This window comes from Micrasema longulum, unplaced genomic scaffold, assembly GCF_059751315.1.
Source record: "Micrasema longulum isolate JH-2025_06_02 unplaced genomic scaffold, ASM5975131v1 h1tg000140l, whole genome shotgun sequence".
Classification (NCBI taxonomy): Eukaryota; Metazoa; Arthropoda; class Insecta; order Trichoptera; family Brachycentridae; genus Micrasema; species Micrasema longulum.
The window spans coordinates 156,093-171,590 of record NW_028277346.1 but is presented as its reverse complement, the minus strand read 5'-3'; the positions used below and the strand labels follow the sequence as shown (position 1 = coordinate 171,590).

Sequence of the window (15,498 nt, the reverse complement as noted above, 5' to 3'; positions counted from 1 at the left end):
ACGTTTGATTTTAGGTAAACTAATTGACGTTATGGTTTGGAGTGTCAATCCTGGAATTAATGAAAAGAGTAAGGACTTACGATTTCCACCGTTTGCACTGGTCACTTTGCACGTTTTCTTGTATGTTGGTGATTCGAAATCACTGTCACGCTCGCGGTACGGTTTTTCGTTGTGTTTTATTGTTGTGTTGTCTCGCGTTGCTTTCTTGACTCGCCGTCAGGGAGGAGTAGGTACATTGGGACTCAAAACAAGGACCACCGGAATCAAAGGAAGGAATGGCTTGACACTTGAATAAAAGAAAACGAATCCGAAACATTTAGATTATATTAATTTGTATACCAAGCGAGCTGCGGTTATTCAGTTGTGATTATTGAATTATTATATTGTTTTAAATAATAATTCTACTGGTCATAGATATAATAGTTTTGGTAATTGATAAATGGGGTTCAAACTGTCAGTAGGATCACAGTGAGCCACATCTTGCTGGAGAGTGTGATTCTATAAAATGCTGCAAACGCCCAGTTGCATTCCACCGGCAACACTACTGACTAGTCCAACTCGTTAGCGTCCACGTCCGGGCAATGGGATCACACTCTTAGCGGTGTAATCACAGCAGATAACGAAAGGATAAAAGGCGAATTTCTGGCGCCTCCAAACCAGAACCAACCAGCTAAGGGAAGGTAACCCCGACAAAAATATCCACCAGAGAAGGCAACGGGAAACCACTCTGGTCATCTTTTCCCAGGAATCACTGTGGCGAGTTCATCCAATAAGCAGTTGTCCTGGCCTCGGAGTAGCGCAGGACCGAGATGCTTTCGCTGTAGTGATCGCCAACGTCGGGGGGACCTGACAAGGCACCGCAAGAAAAAGAATTGATAAATGGTCAAAAATTATTTATTTATTTATCGGGTATTAATATTACAATATAAGAACAGTTAAAAACATTAAAAAATAAGAAAGAAGCATTGACAAACAAAAGGGACATTGAGACAAGATATGGACTATTTATTTAGTGCTCGTTTAAATCGTTATAAACTAAAACAATGAAATATTATCAGAAATATTATCAGTCAATGAAATATTATCAGTAAAAAAAGAATTAAAAATTTTTGGGCCTATAAAATATGCGTGGCTCTGTGCGAGCCTCGTTTTACAATGTGGTATTTCTAACACACGATTTCTTCTTTGACTTGATCTATTTGAATTACTAGTAAATAAATTTTGGTTCTTAAATAAATATTTTAAACATTATTTAACTATTTATGATTAACAACTTTCACAACGCCATGCGACTATACCAAGAATTCTTGTCAATGTCCCAAATCAAAATCCTTTTATTTTTTATCTTCTGTTTTGATGTAAGGTAGGTACCATATGAATAGGTCAAGGGAAGGATGGGAAAGAAAGGTAATCGGCTAGGAATTATATAGATTAATGTTTTATACCAAACAATTACTGTTACAAAAGTATGTGGCATCCAAAGTATGTAGTGTTTAAATTACTGTTAACGATAAGCGAACTGTGTAATGTAAAAAATGAGTATCATTCAATTTTGTACTAAGTTGGAGTATTTGAATAAAGGAAAGGAGCACGGTAATGGACTTACTTTTGATGCGATGAGGATGATCTTCAATATTGGTGCACTGGATGATGAAAGTTCACTATGAATTATTAAACTATTTATGATTAACAACTTTCACAACGCCATGTAACAATACCAAGAATTCTTGTCAATGTTCCAAATCAAAATCCTTTTATTTTGTATCTTCTATTTTGATGTAAGGTAGGTACCATATGAATAGGTCAAGGTAAGGATGGGAAAGAAAGGTAATCGGCCAGGAATTATATAGATTAATTCTGTTTTATACTAAACAATTACTGTTACAAAAGTATGTGGGATCCAAAGTAAGATGGGTGTAAATTACTGTTACAAAAGTATGTGATATTCACAGTAAGAAAGGTGTAGATTTTGTGTTACAAAAGTATTTAAAATCCAAAGTGTGTATGTAAGTTGGAAGAAATAATGCAAAATAATAATGTACTGTGTTGATCAAGGAACTATAACTCGCATGCCCCAATGTCCCGATTGTGTCGTATTGTAAACTCGAGACAAGATCTGGACTTTTTCGGTGTAAGTCTTCATAGATTTAAAAAATCGCTAAGATAGACCGGGTCTTGTCTGTCGGCCTCCTGGTGTACCGTTCAAGGGGTCTCAGGTTCGATTCCTGCCATGGTCGATATAAAATATTTCTTTAAAAGGGTGTTTTCACACCAGAATATTTCATAGTCCCTGGACTGGTACCTGAAGCCTAAGACTGATCATCTTACCTTCATGTAACAAAAAAAAGATCAAGATACACGGATTGGTGTACCAATGCAGTGCCCTATGCACCATGAAAGGTTATCATGATGATGATGTCTTGAGGTGGTAATTTTTTTTTTGTCCTTGTTTTAATTTTATTTAGTTGTATTTTATTTGCCCCAATGTCCAGAATGTGTAGATTAGTCAATTCATCACACGACTTGGAATTTTTCGGGATAGATCTTCCGGCTTTTCGTAGATCTCTTCGCGACTAAACAGTGTGGGATGAAGTTGGATTGGCATGGTTTAGCTCAAAGTTTTAGGTCTTTTGTTTTTTTTAATATATTGTATACTATTATTGTTTTGCCCTTGTTTGTCTTTGCTAAATAGTTTTATGTTCTTTTGTTCAGTTTCTTGCATTTATGTTTCTTCATGTAACTGTTGTAATTGGCTTAGGCCGTATATATATAATAAATAAATAAATGAATAAATTAGTGCCTGTATTTATTATAAGAAATTGTATTTACCATTGTTAGAATGGACTGCATAAGTCTGTCAATAAATAAATAAATAGATTAATTTAGGATGGCATAGAGTATTTGGGGTCCAAATTAAGTAGCTTGTTTTACATTTTGGCATACCAAATTTTTTGTGGGATTGTGAACTAGGGAATTTTCATGAAATATATTCTATGAATACGTAATTTAATTATTATGATCTAAGTTTTTAGAAATTTGGATAAAAATATTTTTTAATATAGATAATTTGGTGATATTACAGGAAAAATGTAACCAGCGCTGGTCTAAAAACAGGGGGAGTCCGATTAATGTGAATAATTATAGGATTGAAGAAGAGGTGAGATGATCTTGTTTGTTACCTTACATTCAAAGTATCTTCGTCGGTAACCTGTAATTAAACTTGTTTGGAAAAAAAAAATGGAAACACATTCAATTTTTCGTACAGAAAACGTAATTTTACTTTGTAGACAAAATTTAAGATTAATTTTAACTTCCCAGTAGAGTGCGGACCCAGGAGAAATATTCTATACTCGTAGTGGGCCAATCGCGATAATATGTAAAGCAATGTAAAAGTATAAATAAATAAATATGGTATAACATGCAACAACTGTTTGCAAATCTACTCAAGTAGAACAAAACAATGTGTCGCACGCGTCAAGATCAAACTGGTTTGACTTCCCCGCAAACCACGTGGTCTGACCTTTAATCACCTGAGGCACCTGTGCCGCGTCCCGTGCCGCAAAACGCTCGCCACTGTGGCCACGCACTTAAACCGAAAATGTCCAGATCTCGTCTTGAGTTTACAATACAACAAAAGCGAGACATCGGTGTGTTCAATTCATAGGTCGTTCTATGCTGATTGTTTTGCTCAAAGCCAAAAGTAGATTTGATTATTTGTTATTTCTAGGACCATGACAGAGGTCAGGATACGTACGAAAGCCCGCCACAAAACACGTATAGCAGTCGACCCTCGGCCGTCATGCGGTCGCCTCCCGCCACTTCCAACACGACAAGAAACATTCAGGTAACTAACAGTCGCCGGATTATCGAAAACTTCTGGCCAAAAATGCACTAAAAAACAGCCGGAAACACAAAAAAAGAATCATAACACGTGCATAAAAAAAGTCAATGAAACTCTTAAAAGTGCTAGAAAACGTGACACACCATGGACATACAATTGAAATGAACAAGATACATAGACTCACTCATTGATGCGCCTGAACTACTGAGCTCAATAAAATTAAATATCCCAACTAGAAACCTCAGACAAAACTTACTCTTTCATATCGACAACCATAGAACTAACTATGGTTTTCATTCTCCTATGCCCAGAATTCTCAGGTCTGCCAACACACATACCAGCCTTGATCTCTTTGATAACAAGTTGTCTTCTTTCTAACGATCACTGAATCAAATTCAATTATAATCACCCCTCTCCAGCTTCCACTCCCACAAAGTCTGTATATACCATTGAGTCTTTCTACTTTTTTAATTATAATTATCTATTTTATTTTTTTTAATTTAATTTTATTCAGAAAACATACAGTCATACATAATAAGTATTAAAAACAACAATTTTTTTAACATAAAAAGACCAATTAAGTTTTCATAAATTATGCAAAAGATATAAATATTAAATGTGACAAAAAAATAAATAAGAATTTTAAGTGAGAAAAGAATAATTGTTGACATTTGCGTTTTCCATGGAGGTAATAAATTAAAATAAATAAAAATACCGAATGTACACTCCGAGCCATCCACGCACGCACATGAACGCACATATAAAACATGCACAAACATATACATTACATGCGGCACATATACATAGCATAAACCACTCAAGATGCACATTCAGCAACTAGCCCAAATAATCAACCCCATGAATAAATTTTCTGTACAAATGCAACGTGCAGTTAGAAATGTCTACATCAATACTGAGTCCGTTATAATTTCTACAGGTACGTCTAATGATTGAATTCGAGGTATAATTGTTTTTACAAGTTGGCACATAAAAAAGGGAATTTAATCTAGTATAGCGAAGAGGACAACGGAAACCAATATTTTGTAAAAGATACGGCGAATCAACTATATTATTGAGAATTTTGAAAAGAAAAATAAAATCACCTGTAAGGAAAGAAGAAAAATTAAATCTATGTATAAATATGTTCCTAAAAATGCCCATTGGGCGTATATATAGATAAATAAATAAATAGACAGACTCACCAGTACGTAAGTAAGTAATAGGTACAGTAATACGTACAGTAAGTAATGGCATCATTACGTAGCCTCTTCGAAAAAACTATCGAAAGCTCGTGTGACGCGAGGTTGAAGGAGACAGCTGAAGAGGTCGATATTGATGAAGAGGAACTGCCGCCTGTACCTTCATTTTCAGAAGTATGCACTATCTTCGGAAGATTAAAAACATTTTACTACTCACATTCAATAACTGATGCCGAAAAAAATATTATTTTCAAAGCCGAAAATATAATGTTGACTTACGGGAATAAAACAGTAAAAAAATAAACGTCGATGAACGATTATTTCCAATGCAATAAACTTCAATTTTTTTTTGTTTTTGTTCTGCTTTCTAATTTTATTTAAATACATTTATTTACACCTGAAACCTGTATCTTTTTTAGAATTTGAACCTGCCAATGGTAATGCAGATTGCCAGGGCGGTATCTTCACCCGATCGTATCTCCTTGTGTATTGACCTCTTTTTCCCGCATTCATTGTTTTCCCGCATTCATAGTTTATTTCAATAAGTCCCTTTAAAAACGATAGATAGAGGTTTCACTGTACAATAAAATACATACATGTAAGTGGAATAAGTAAAATATAGTATTTAAAACAAATTATTACCAAACAGTTACTTACAAATTAAGGAGTCAAAAAAAAAAGATACACAGTTTGAAAATTATATTACAAGTTATAAAAATACTTGAAAAATTAAATATATGGTCATAGAAATATTTTGAACCTGTAAAAAAAAAGGAAAAAAAAAGCAAGAAAGCAGCACATATTAATAAAAAAATTAAAACAATTTTGAATAACACTAAATGAAGATTTTTCTTTTTTAAATTACATGTATTATTATTTAAAACTACTACTTAGGTAACTAATGTAAATATACATATAAATACATACTGATAAAAATAAATCGATAAGAGAAATATTTTGTACTTTTAAATAAAATCAAGAAAAGAAAAAAAAACATTAATAAAGAAATTTAAACAATTTTGAATAATTTGATAAATAAACGGCCTGAAATTTGGACCTCTACTCGATAAAAACTCAAACTTTATATGGATGGCTTGTACGGCCCTGACATATTGTCCATAATCAATTGTCATTATCAACAGTAAACATATTTTAATTCACAAATTTATCCCCTAAATTGAGAAAAAATAGTATCTGAAGTAAATATGTCGATATAGGAAAGTTTTTAAGCAACATAATACACGTGTCGGGACAATAAATGCCAAAAATCAATGTAAATCATAGGAAAATATTTTAAATCAATTACCTGTGAAAACTGTTTCCTTTAACACCTTTGATGCTCCTACTGCTGCAACCAAACATACTGCAATTCACCATAGTGGATTTTTATTTATTATAACGTAAATATCCAAGTCATTTACAAACAAAGCCAAGCACAGCTACAAAAGCATCCGATCAAACAGTTGTGTTTATGTTGTCAAACAAAACAAAATGGCCACCAATTTGTTGCTAAACAACAAACTAACATCGCTTGCGTTCTACGAAACATAGTGAGTGGTTCTCTGTAGGTTCACGCATTATTACTCTGAGACTTAAACACTACAATGATTTATCTGACTACTTGTAAATCATAAACATGAAAAGTGAACAAATCCATTGTGATTTTGACCCGTATACAACTTTAATACAATTTGTAGAATTTTCTTGACTAATCTTACAGGATTACGATAGCCATAACGTCACAGCAAACCATGGCCGCGGAAGGCCGTCTGCACTACCGAGATCTCCTCCAAACGGCAATGGAAACACATATATACAGGTAAGACATTACAAGCATTCCTTGTCGAAATTGCTGTGTTGAATACTCAAATGCTGATAGGAAGGTCATTATGTTATTAGTATTTTTTTTATTTTTTATTTTTATTTATTTAGTTCTATGTAACATAGTCTAATATATATTTACAACACAATATTTACATCCATACTTATTCTATCATTATTTATCATTATTATACACTTAATATCCTAATTTATAATATTCACTGTTTCATATGTACATTTATATTAATTATATTCACTATTTACACTATATCATCATCATCATCATCATCAGCCGTCTCTTGTCCAATGTTGAACATAGGCCTCCCCCTTTAGTCTCCATATTTCCCTATCCTGAGCCAACCGCATCCAACCACTTCCTGCAACTCGTCTTATGTCATCAGACTTCTCGTCTTCTTCTACCCGTTCTGGGTCGCCATTCCAGGACTTTTTTGGTCCATCTAGAGCCTGTGATTCTGGCTATATGACCAGCTCAGCTTCATTTCTGGTTGGCAGCCCTATGGACCACATCAGTGATATTTGTTCTCGCTCTAATCCATGTATTGGTTTTTCTGTCTCTCAACGAAATACCCAGCATTCTCCTTTCCATTTACACTATATACTACCTAATATTTTTCACATATATACTTTTTACATTTAATTTGAAATATATTTACATTAATTTCATTTTTTATGCTTTCTGGCATTTCTTCAAATAGTTTTATTCCCTTGTACATGCGGCAGTTCTGGGACATTGCTTTTGATTTCCTTTCCAGTCTTATATTTTTAGATCCTCTTGTTGCATAGTTATGAAAGAACTCATTATTTTTTAGTTTATTTTGAAAATATCTCGGAACTATTCCTTTAATAATTTTGTTTATTTCATTAGCAACATTGAATTTGCTTCTTTGATCAATTGTCGTGATATCTAGAAGTTGAATCATTTTCTTAACATTTGTTCGTCTCCCACATCTTAATATTATCCTCATCGCTTTGTTTTGTATTATTTGGAGTCTCTTTAGATCTCCTTCATTTTGAATGAACACTATTAAAAATATATGTATTTATGTTTCAGACAAGTCCCGGTAGACAGAGGTACTATTCTCCTGAACCAGCGGATGAGCCTTGCTATGAACAGCCAACTCCTCAAAGACCTCAGTACTTTGAAGTAAGTTACACACTTCAAAGTAGTTCATTTTTATTTATTCAAGTGTGTTCAGAAAATAACGGGAATTTTCGTTTTTTGAAAAGAAAAAAATACTTATTCGTCTAAATTAATGTTGTCGCCTTCAAAATAGACCCACTTGTGCCAGCGCTTCTTCCTATCCTCGAAACACTTCTTAAACTCCATCTTTGGGATAGCCTGTGGCTCTTTCAGCGGTGCGCTTTTAATATCATCTATGCTTGTAAAATGACGGCCCTTAAGGTTCTCTTCTGGTAAATATGGAGGCTGGTGAATATGGAGGCCGGGGCCCTTACAGTATTGTTTTTGGCCTAAAATTCACAAACTAGCGACGAAGTGTGAGCAGGTGCATTATCGAGGTGCAAAAGCCATGAACTGTTCTGCCACACAAGAATTTCTGGCACGCGTTTCATACCCAAAACATTCTAAAAAATTTCATGGCATGAGCCAATCGATATGCCAACATCATCAGCGACTTCTCTGATTGTGATTCGGCGATCATTCATAACCATTTCATTATTTTTTCCACGTTTTCATCGGTTGTTGATGTGCTGGGGCGTCCGGGCCGTTCGTCATCTTCAGCGTCTTCACGGCCATCTTGGAAACGCTTACACCACTCGTAAACTCTTGTTTTACTCACAGCAGACTCACCATAGACCTGTGTTAACATTTCACACACTTTGTTACACTTTATTTCATTTTTACACAAAATTTGATACAAATTCTTTGATCCTTTTTTTAACAAACGAAAATCGCCGAGCTCATAAAAACACGTTTAACCTTAGCGGTTGCCACATACAAAGTAAACAACGAATACAGCTGAAAATTTTAGCATACTTCAGGGGCATGTATACCAAAATAATAATACCGAAAATTTAAAAATTCTCGTTATTTTCTGAACACACTCATACATTTTCGAGACACTTGGCTGTGAAGTCAAATGCTCTAATTTTTACCATGTGTAAGAAATCATTTTTTATATGCAATTTCCTGTAGCACTGAACTTCCTCATTGCACACACCAACATGCTCGCAACTAATGAGTAACAATTGTTAATTGCTAACTGATTTATATCGACTTTGTAACACATAAATCAAAATTAACAATTAAGGCTATGAAGATTTCTTCTTTCTCAACATATTCAAAATCGGTACTAATTCACTAACCACTAATCCACTAATATGTCTAACCACTAACTTTCCAGCGTTCGGCTTCCATGGGAGACGAGTTGTCCGCCCAGCCTGCCCTGCGTCACAACGGAGACGAGACTCTGATCCCGCAGACCAGCTCTGTCGCCGAGAACGGGCTCCACAACGGGAGCGTCAACGGCCACGATGTCACCTATAGGCGGTCTATACAACATAGCCAGTCCGCGCACAGCATCAAGGTGGTATTATAATACCGACACTTAATTGAAGAGCGGTGGCCAAAGGCGGTTTCTTAGTATAAGCGTGAGTGCAGTGGACCACCGAGTTAAAATGTGCAGTTGACAGTAGAGATGAACCGGAAATCCGATAACTATCTGGTATCCGGTCTAATTTTACTATCCGGCCGGATACCGGATAGTAGCTCAATATTTGGCGGATACCCAATATTCATTTAACTACAAAAATTTCTTGAAATTAACACTTCTTCTTCCAAGTCCGTCCCTCAATGCTGAGTCTGTTCCACTCCAGTCAGTCCTCAGCCCGACGAACCGACTCATCAAATTTTAGCCCCGTAGCCATCTTTATTTGGTCAGTCCATCTATATGGAATTCTACCCCGGCTTCTCCTACCCTCAACTCGGCCAGACATTATTGCCTTTTCTAGATTGTCTGGCTCCCGTCTAGCAATATGTCCAAAGAAAGACAGTATCCTTCTCAAACACACCACTGATAGACGAGTTGTAATATGGAGCTCTTCCAGTATCGATGCATTCGTCCTTCTGGCTGTCCGAGGCACTCGCATTAGCCTTCTCCAACACCACATTTCGAATGCATCGATCTCTTCCTCTCGTAGACACGCAATGTCCATGTTTCAGCCCCATATAGGAAAACGGAGAATTAACACAATTAAATTAATAAATAAAAATAATAAATTTTGACAACTTTTATAGCGCCGTGATTTATTAATATCGATTGTAACATATCACAACATTTTAGAGAAGATAATATAGAAGTCAAGGCATCTACGGGGCTTATGACGTGTCATTGGCTGGTTTGAGTAGCCACTTTACACTCTGTGTAACATCTATATTCTAATTGAATTATTTCAACTACATACTAGGCAACGCCTGAAAATTTAATTATTTCAATTTCTATACTTCTTCATGGACCAGGTGGATTTATCAACAATATTTTGAGTTTGTCCAAATTTTTGTAGACAAGCACTGGATTCAACTCCCCGGGGAGCTGTTAGCACTAACATATTACAACATTTTAGAAAAGATAATATATATATGATTAGCTGTAGAAGCGCAAATTTGCTTCCGCGCACGATATGACCCAGATATGCTGGTTTTCTGTTTAATTGTTCCATTTTAAATGAATTCATTATTTCATACGTGTTTTAAACCGGTTCAGTCTGCAGCGCTCCGAAGGGGCCCTGGAGCCGTGATGTTCACTGTAAAGTTATCTTGATGACTTGTTTGTTCGCAGGACCCTTCTCCCCACAATGGAGACTACAACAGAGAATCCAGGTACCACCCGCAGCATCACAGCGCCCGCCACAGTGTTGTGTCACCACAGGGGGACAGTTACTACGAGAGACAGAACGACAGGTAAATTTAAATGACTAAATGTCATTAAAGATTTATATGTAATTTGTTTATTTGTAGGGTTACTAATAAATTTGAAAGTATCACACCAATCAAGTCACTTTATTGCTTCCTGGTTAGAAGTCGTTTAGAATATATTTCTCCAGTCTGGTCGCTGATCACCCCATTATCGTGTACATTCTGATTCACTCGAGCGCATCCAGAAGAAATTTCCAAAATATATTAATTTTAATCTTCATATTCCAGCTGCTTTATTTAATTATAATCAATTGTTGTCTTCAGCAAATCTTTTGAGACTTTCTGATAGAAGAATCCTAACTTAAAAAAAAAACAAAAACCTAACATAAGCTATACACTTGTGGAGCAGTTGATTCAATATTGGTATGGGCGAATGAGACAATCCATTTTACTTCTACCTAGCTCCACTATCCATCGTATAGTCCTTTATACGATGTTCTGCTGTAATGGATGAAGTTTTTGATTAATTATCTTCTTTCTCTCTCTTTCAATTTTCTGTCTCTTTCATACAATATTTTATTATATAAATAGCAACGCGTGTAATTATAAGTTAGTTAAATTCCTGACGATGAGGTAGTAACCCCGAAACCGGTCGAAGTGTAATTAAAAAAATGAAAGTGGTTTATACAAATTTATAAACAAATAAGTGTACAAAGTTAATGCTTTAAATATTAATAAAATTTTAATTAATTTAAAATGAAGACCACTAAAGGTATTAGACTCCCCAATGTGCGAGTGCCTTTTGGGTGAGGAGGTTCTCAACCACATATGCCTCTTCTGCCCGATTAATCATCAATTACCCTTCTTCCTTCCTGAAATATCCAAACACTTCCACCTCTCCTAAACTTCCTAAAAACAAAATCGGTTTAGCTTTGTGGGATGGAAAACGGGAATACGAGACCTTAATTTTCCCTGTTTTAACTAGACAAAATCTATCCGACGTGCAGTCGCGTGCACAGAGTTTTTAACTAGGGCAGGCAGTAGAATGTAGCATTTAATTATTTTTTTTGTATCAATTTTAATTTAGGAGCGCATCTTCCTTTGCTAATAATCAGTTTTTTGTTCATAAACGATAGCCGAGAAAACGCGTTGTTTCTTACAACGATTACACACACATTTCCGTCACTATCACAAGTTTTGCAAAACTCCATTTCAATTTTTTCATCAACAAAACAAATATGGACTTCATTCTCGAATGTAAAAGAATAAATCAGTTTGAGGTTATTTATCTGACATTGTTTTGAATCGTCTTTTGTTAAATAATAATTGAAAAAATCGCTAGATGTCAGTAACGTGTTCGTTTTTTTAGTTCAAATAAGCACTGCCTATGAACCAACTCATACACGCGTAAATACAACTGAAAAATAACGCACACACACGCGCGTTAATCGCGTATATAAGAACGAATGCGTGAAGAAAATTGGCATTTTTAGTTCGTGCCTCTGTCGTTAGCGGCGTGCCGATCGGAACGATACACGACTTGGCGCATTTTTCAAATTTTACAAATAGTAACTTGCATATTTTATATTATTTTTTGTGATTGTTTTAATAAAATTCTAGTAGGGTAGGCACTGCTTATGTGCCTATATGGAACGCACGCCACTGCCGCCGTGCTGTTGTCTTTTTCGCACAGCATTCGGGGAGGCATCTGCTGGAGAGTGATCCAAAAACTATGTTCAAAAAACCATTAATTATGAATAACATTTTGTCATCCTTAGGTACAGTAGCCAGAATCTGGAGCCCGCGCAACCGTCACGCGACACGTGGGAGCGTGACAGTGTGACGAGCAACAACCGTGACAGTACACAGGTGGCCAGTAATGTCATGGCCGACCACAAGGGGTTCACTAGGAGACCCATGACCAGAGTAATTATTAAATCTTTTTTTTTATTTATTTCAAATACAAACAGACGTACAGGTTAAATTAATATAAATTAAAACAAAAAAAATTGTATACATCGTTGGGCCTGCCATCCAACAATATGTATACACTAAATTATACTACAATAAAGCGAAGATGGTTTAAACTGTGTAACGAATAAATATATATTAAAATAAAATAAATATGGACAAAACAAAGAGATAGTGGGAAGGAAAAGAAGAAAATTAATAAGAACTGGTGAAGGATGATTGGACGAAAGTAGGAGTGGAAAATTGCATTTGATTTAATGATTAAAAGACAAAACGTCTATTAGTTTAAATATTATTGATATAGAAAATATCAGACAGTCTAGTCGGTCTGGAGGGGACACGATACAACAGAGATGAAGAATATTTTAGAGAAGGTAAAATAGAAGTCTAGGCATCTACAGGGCTTATGACCTGACATTGGCTGGTTTATGTGGCCACTTTACACACTGTCTAACATTCCCCATTCTGCCCATATTCACAAACTCGAAACAAGGACTGGATTCAACTTCCTGTTGATAAATTACCTGGTCCATGAAGAAGTATAGAAATTGATAAAAATAATATTTTCAGGCGTTGCCTAGTATGTAGGTGAAATAATTCAATTAGATGAATCTCACCCGCTTAAATAAAGGTTTCAGCTCTTTAACTTCAAAAACATCAACGGATAAAAGAATTGAAGGAATATAGATGTTCAAATATGGGCAGAATGGTGAACGTTACACAGTGTTTTAAAGTGGCCACTTAAACCAGCCAATGACAGGTCATAAGCCCTGTAGATGCCAAGACTTGTGTATTACTTTATCTAAGATGTTACTCATCTCGGTTGTAATATGTTAATGTTAACAGTTCCTCAGGGAGTTGAATCCAGTCCTTTTCTACAAAAATTTGGACAAACTCAAAATATTGTACATTCATTTTGTACGAGAAGTTTAAAATAACTAAATAAATTTGTCTATTTACTTCGTAATGAGCGTTAAATTATTGACATGAATAAAAATAAATGAAATGTAATAAATTACCCGATTTTCAGAATTCGAATCTCCTCTCCGCCGTACTTTGCCTGATCAAGGAGTTGGACTATACAAGTCTGGAGGTTGCGGAGATGGCCGTTCGCTGCAGAATGGATGAGCTGGCCAACCGCCCATGAGAAACAACCAACGCCAGCAATGCAGACTGAATCGTCTGATGCTGGCGTAATCACATGTCTCTCTTCAACCGCAATATCCAAATGTATAATTATTTGCATACCAAATCACCGATTCTTCGGCTACAGTTCAAAGTTTTATAAAAAGCCTAAGAGGGTATTTTCACAAATTGAAATAACATTGAAAATTTATATTAAATATTTAGAGTGGATTTTTACGATTCTAAAGATTTAATTGTGCTTTATTTATTTATTGTTTACTTTTTTGCATGAACACTCACATGGGTCGCCAAACGTCTCGTTTTTAAACTCATATTTTAAACTTAAGATAATTTATTTTACTTCAAAAATTAAAAATACCGATACCCTCATAACTTTGTTGTTATTTTAAAATACTAGTAAAAAAAAAAAAGTGAAAATGCCCTGTTAGTAGTTTTTAAAAAGCTAGATTATTGGACGTTTTCGGTGCTTTGGTATGCATTTTCAGATTCAAGATTTTATATTCTAAATTTGAATCTGCGCGTTTGTCTCTGGTTGATATTTTGCGGCAAAATGCGTACTTTTATTGTTACAGCAGATCAAATTTCTTATCCTGAATTTAATATCACGCCGTGTAATACTCAAATTGGTTTAAATCTTGTATTTGAATGCTGAATTTCGGAACATGTTCTAATTTTTAGGAAAAATTCGACCAATTTTCTGATCTGTGCTATTCGGGTTCAAGGAATTATAGTCCTTAAAACATAGCTTTATTAAAATGGCAGCTGCCAAACTAATGACAATAGTTATGGGAATTACTGATCACTGATCATGTACCGATCAAATCGATTTTATCAGTTTTTTCATACAACATGAAACTCTGTTTCCGAAAATGAATATAAAAACGCTAAAACAAGCCTATTATAGTGTGTGTTTAAGCAATTATTCACCAAAAAATAAGACATTTATACTTTTTTCATGAACAACAACAAATGAATTATTTTTCATTCGAGCAATTTACTTAGATCAATTTGTCTCATCTCTAACATTTTTGCAAAATGACGTAACCTTGTAAGAACGTCATTAATAATTACGTTTTTTTAAGTTTTAAAGCTGATTTTATATCGTGGGTATACTGGCAAAAAACGCTAACTCGTAAATAATGCGGATTTGACTTAACGATGCAGTTTTGTAAAGTTTTGAACGCTCTACAAACTGGCAAAATACACTAAGTCATATTAAATTTCATATATCTGTAGTTAAATGGTTAAAAATAAGTTAAAGTTACGTCGTATACTGGGTATTTTATTCAGGCTAAAAGCTTTAAATAACTTAATATTTACTTGATATAAAATGAAGAAACGGAACAATTAAAAACGTGTTCTTAAATGAGCACACATCTTACATATTTAAATGAGACTTAAATGCTTGATTTCTTAAAACAGGAATTTGAGAGTTAAAGCTTTTTGCCAGTATACCCACGGTAAATTTATGTTGATTTATATGTCAAGCATTGTATTAAAAAAATTAATTAACATGCCAGATACGAATGATTTTTCGAGTGTCAATATGAATCACTCCTTAGACGTTACTACAAACCTATTTCGTCACTTTTGCTAGCAACTGTCATTCTAATCAAGCTATATTT

The 15,498-nt window shown here is 34.8% G+C and overlaps 1 protein-coding gene across 4 annotated transcripts in view; it reads left to right on the top strand.

Annotated features, from left to right (window-relative positions):
* Window positions 1–14,743, top strand: part of LOC148284214 (uncharacterized) — a 73,669-nt gene extending 58,926 nt beyond the window's left edge. The window contains exons 6-13 of one of the 4 annotated variants that reach the window (XM_088242454.1): window positions 3,083–3,157; window positions 3,728–3,844; window positions 6,761–6,859; window positions 7,934–8,026; window positions 9,246–9,428; window positions 10,680–10,801; window positions 12,535–12,682; window positions 13,758–14,743. In XM_088242454.1, coding sequence (XP_088098580.1) covers window positions 3,083–3,157; window positions 3,728–3,844; window positions 6,761–6,859; window positions 7,934–8,026; window positions 9,246–9,428; window positions 10,680–10,801; window positions 12,535–12,682; window positions 13,758–13,874 — 954 coding nt within the window. In that variant the 3' untranslated portion in view covers window positions 13,875–14,743. The remainder of the gene's footprint in view (window positions 1–3,082; window positions 3,158–3,727; window positions 3,845–6,760; window positions 6,860–7,933; window positions 8,027–9,245; window positions 9,429–10,679; window positions 10,802–12,534; window positions 12,683–13,757) is intronic. The other 3 variants (XM_088242456.1, XM_088242455.1, XM_088242457.1) reach the window with 3 other exon arrangements.
* Window positions 14,744–15,498: the final 755 nt, after the last annotated feature.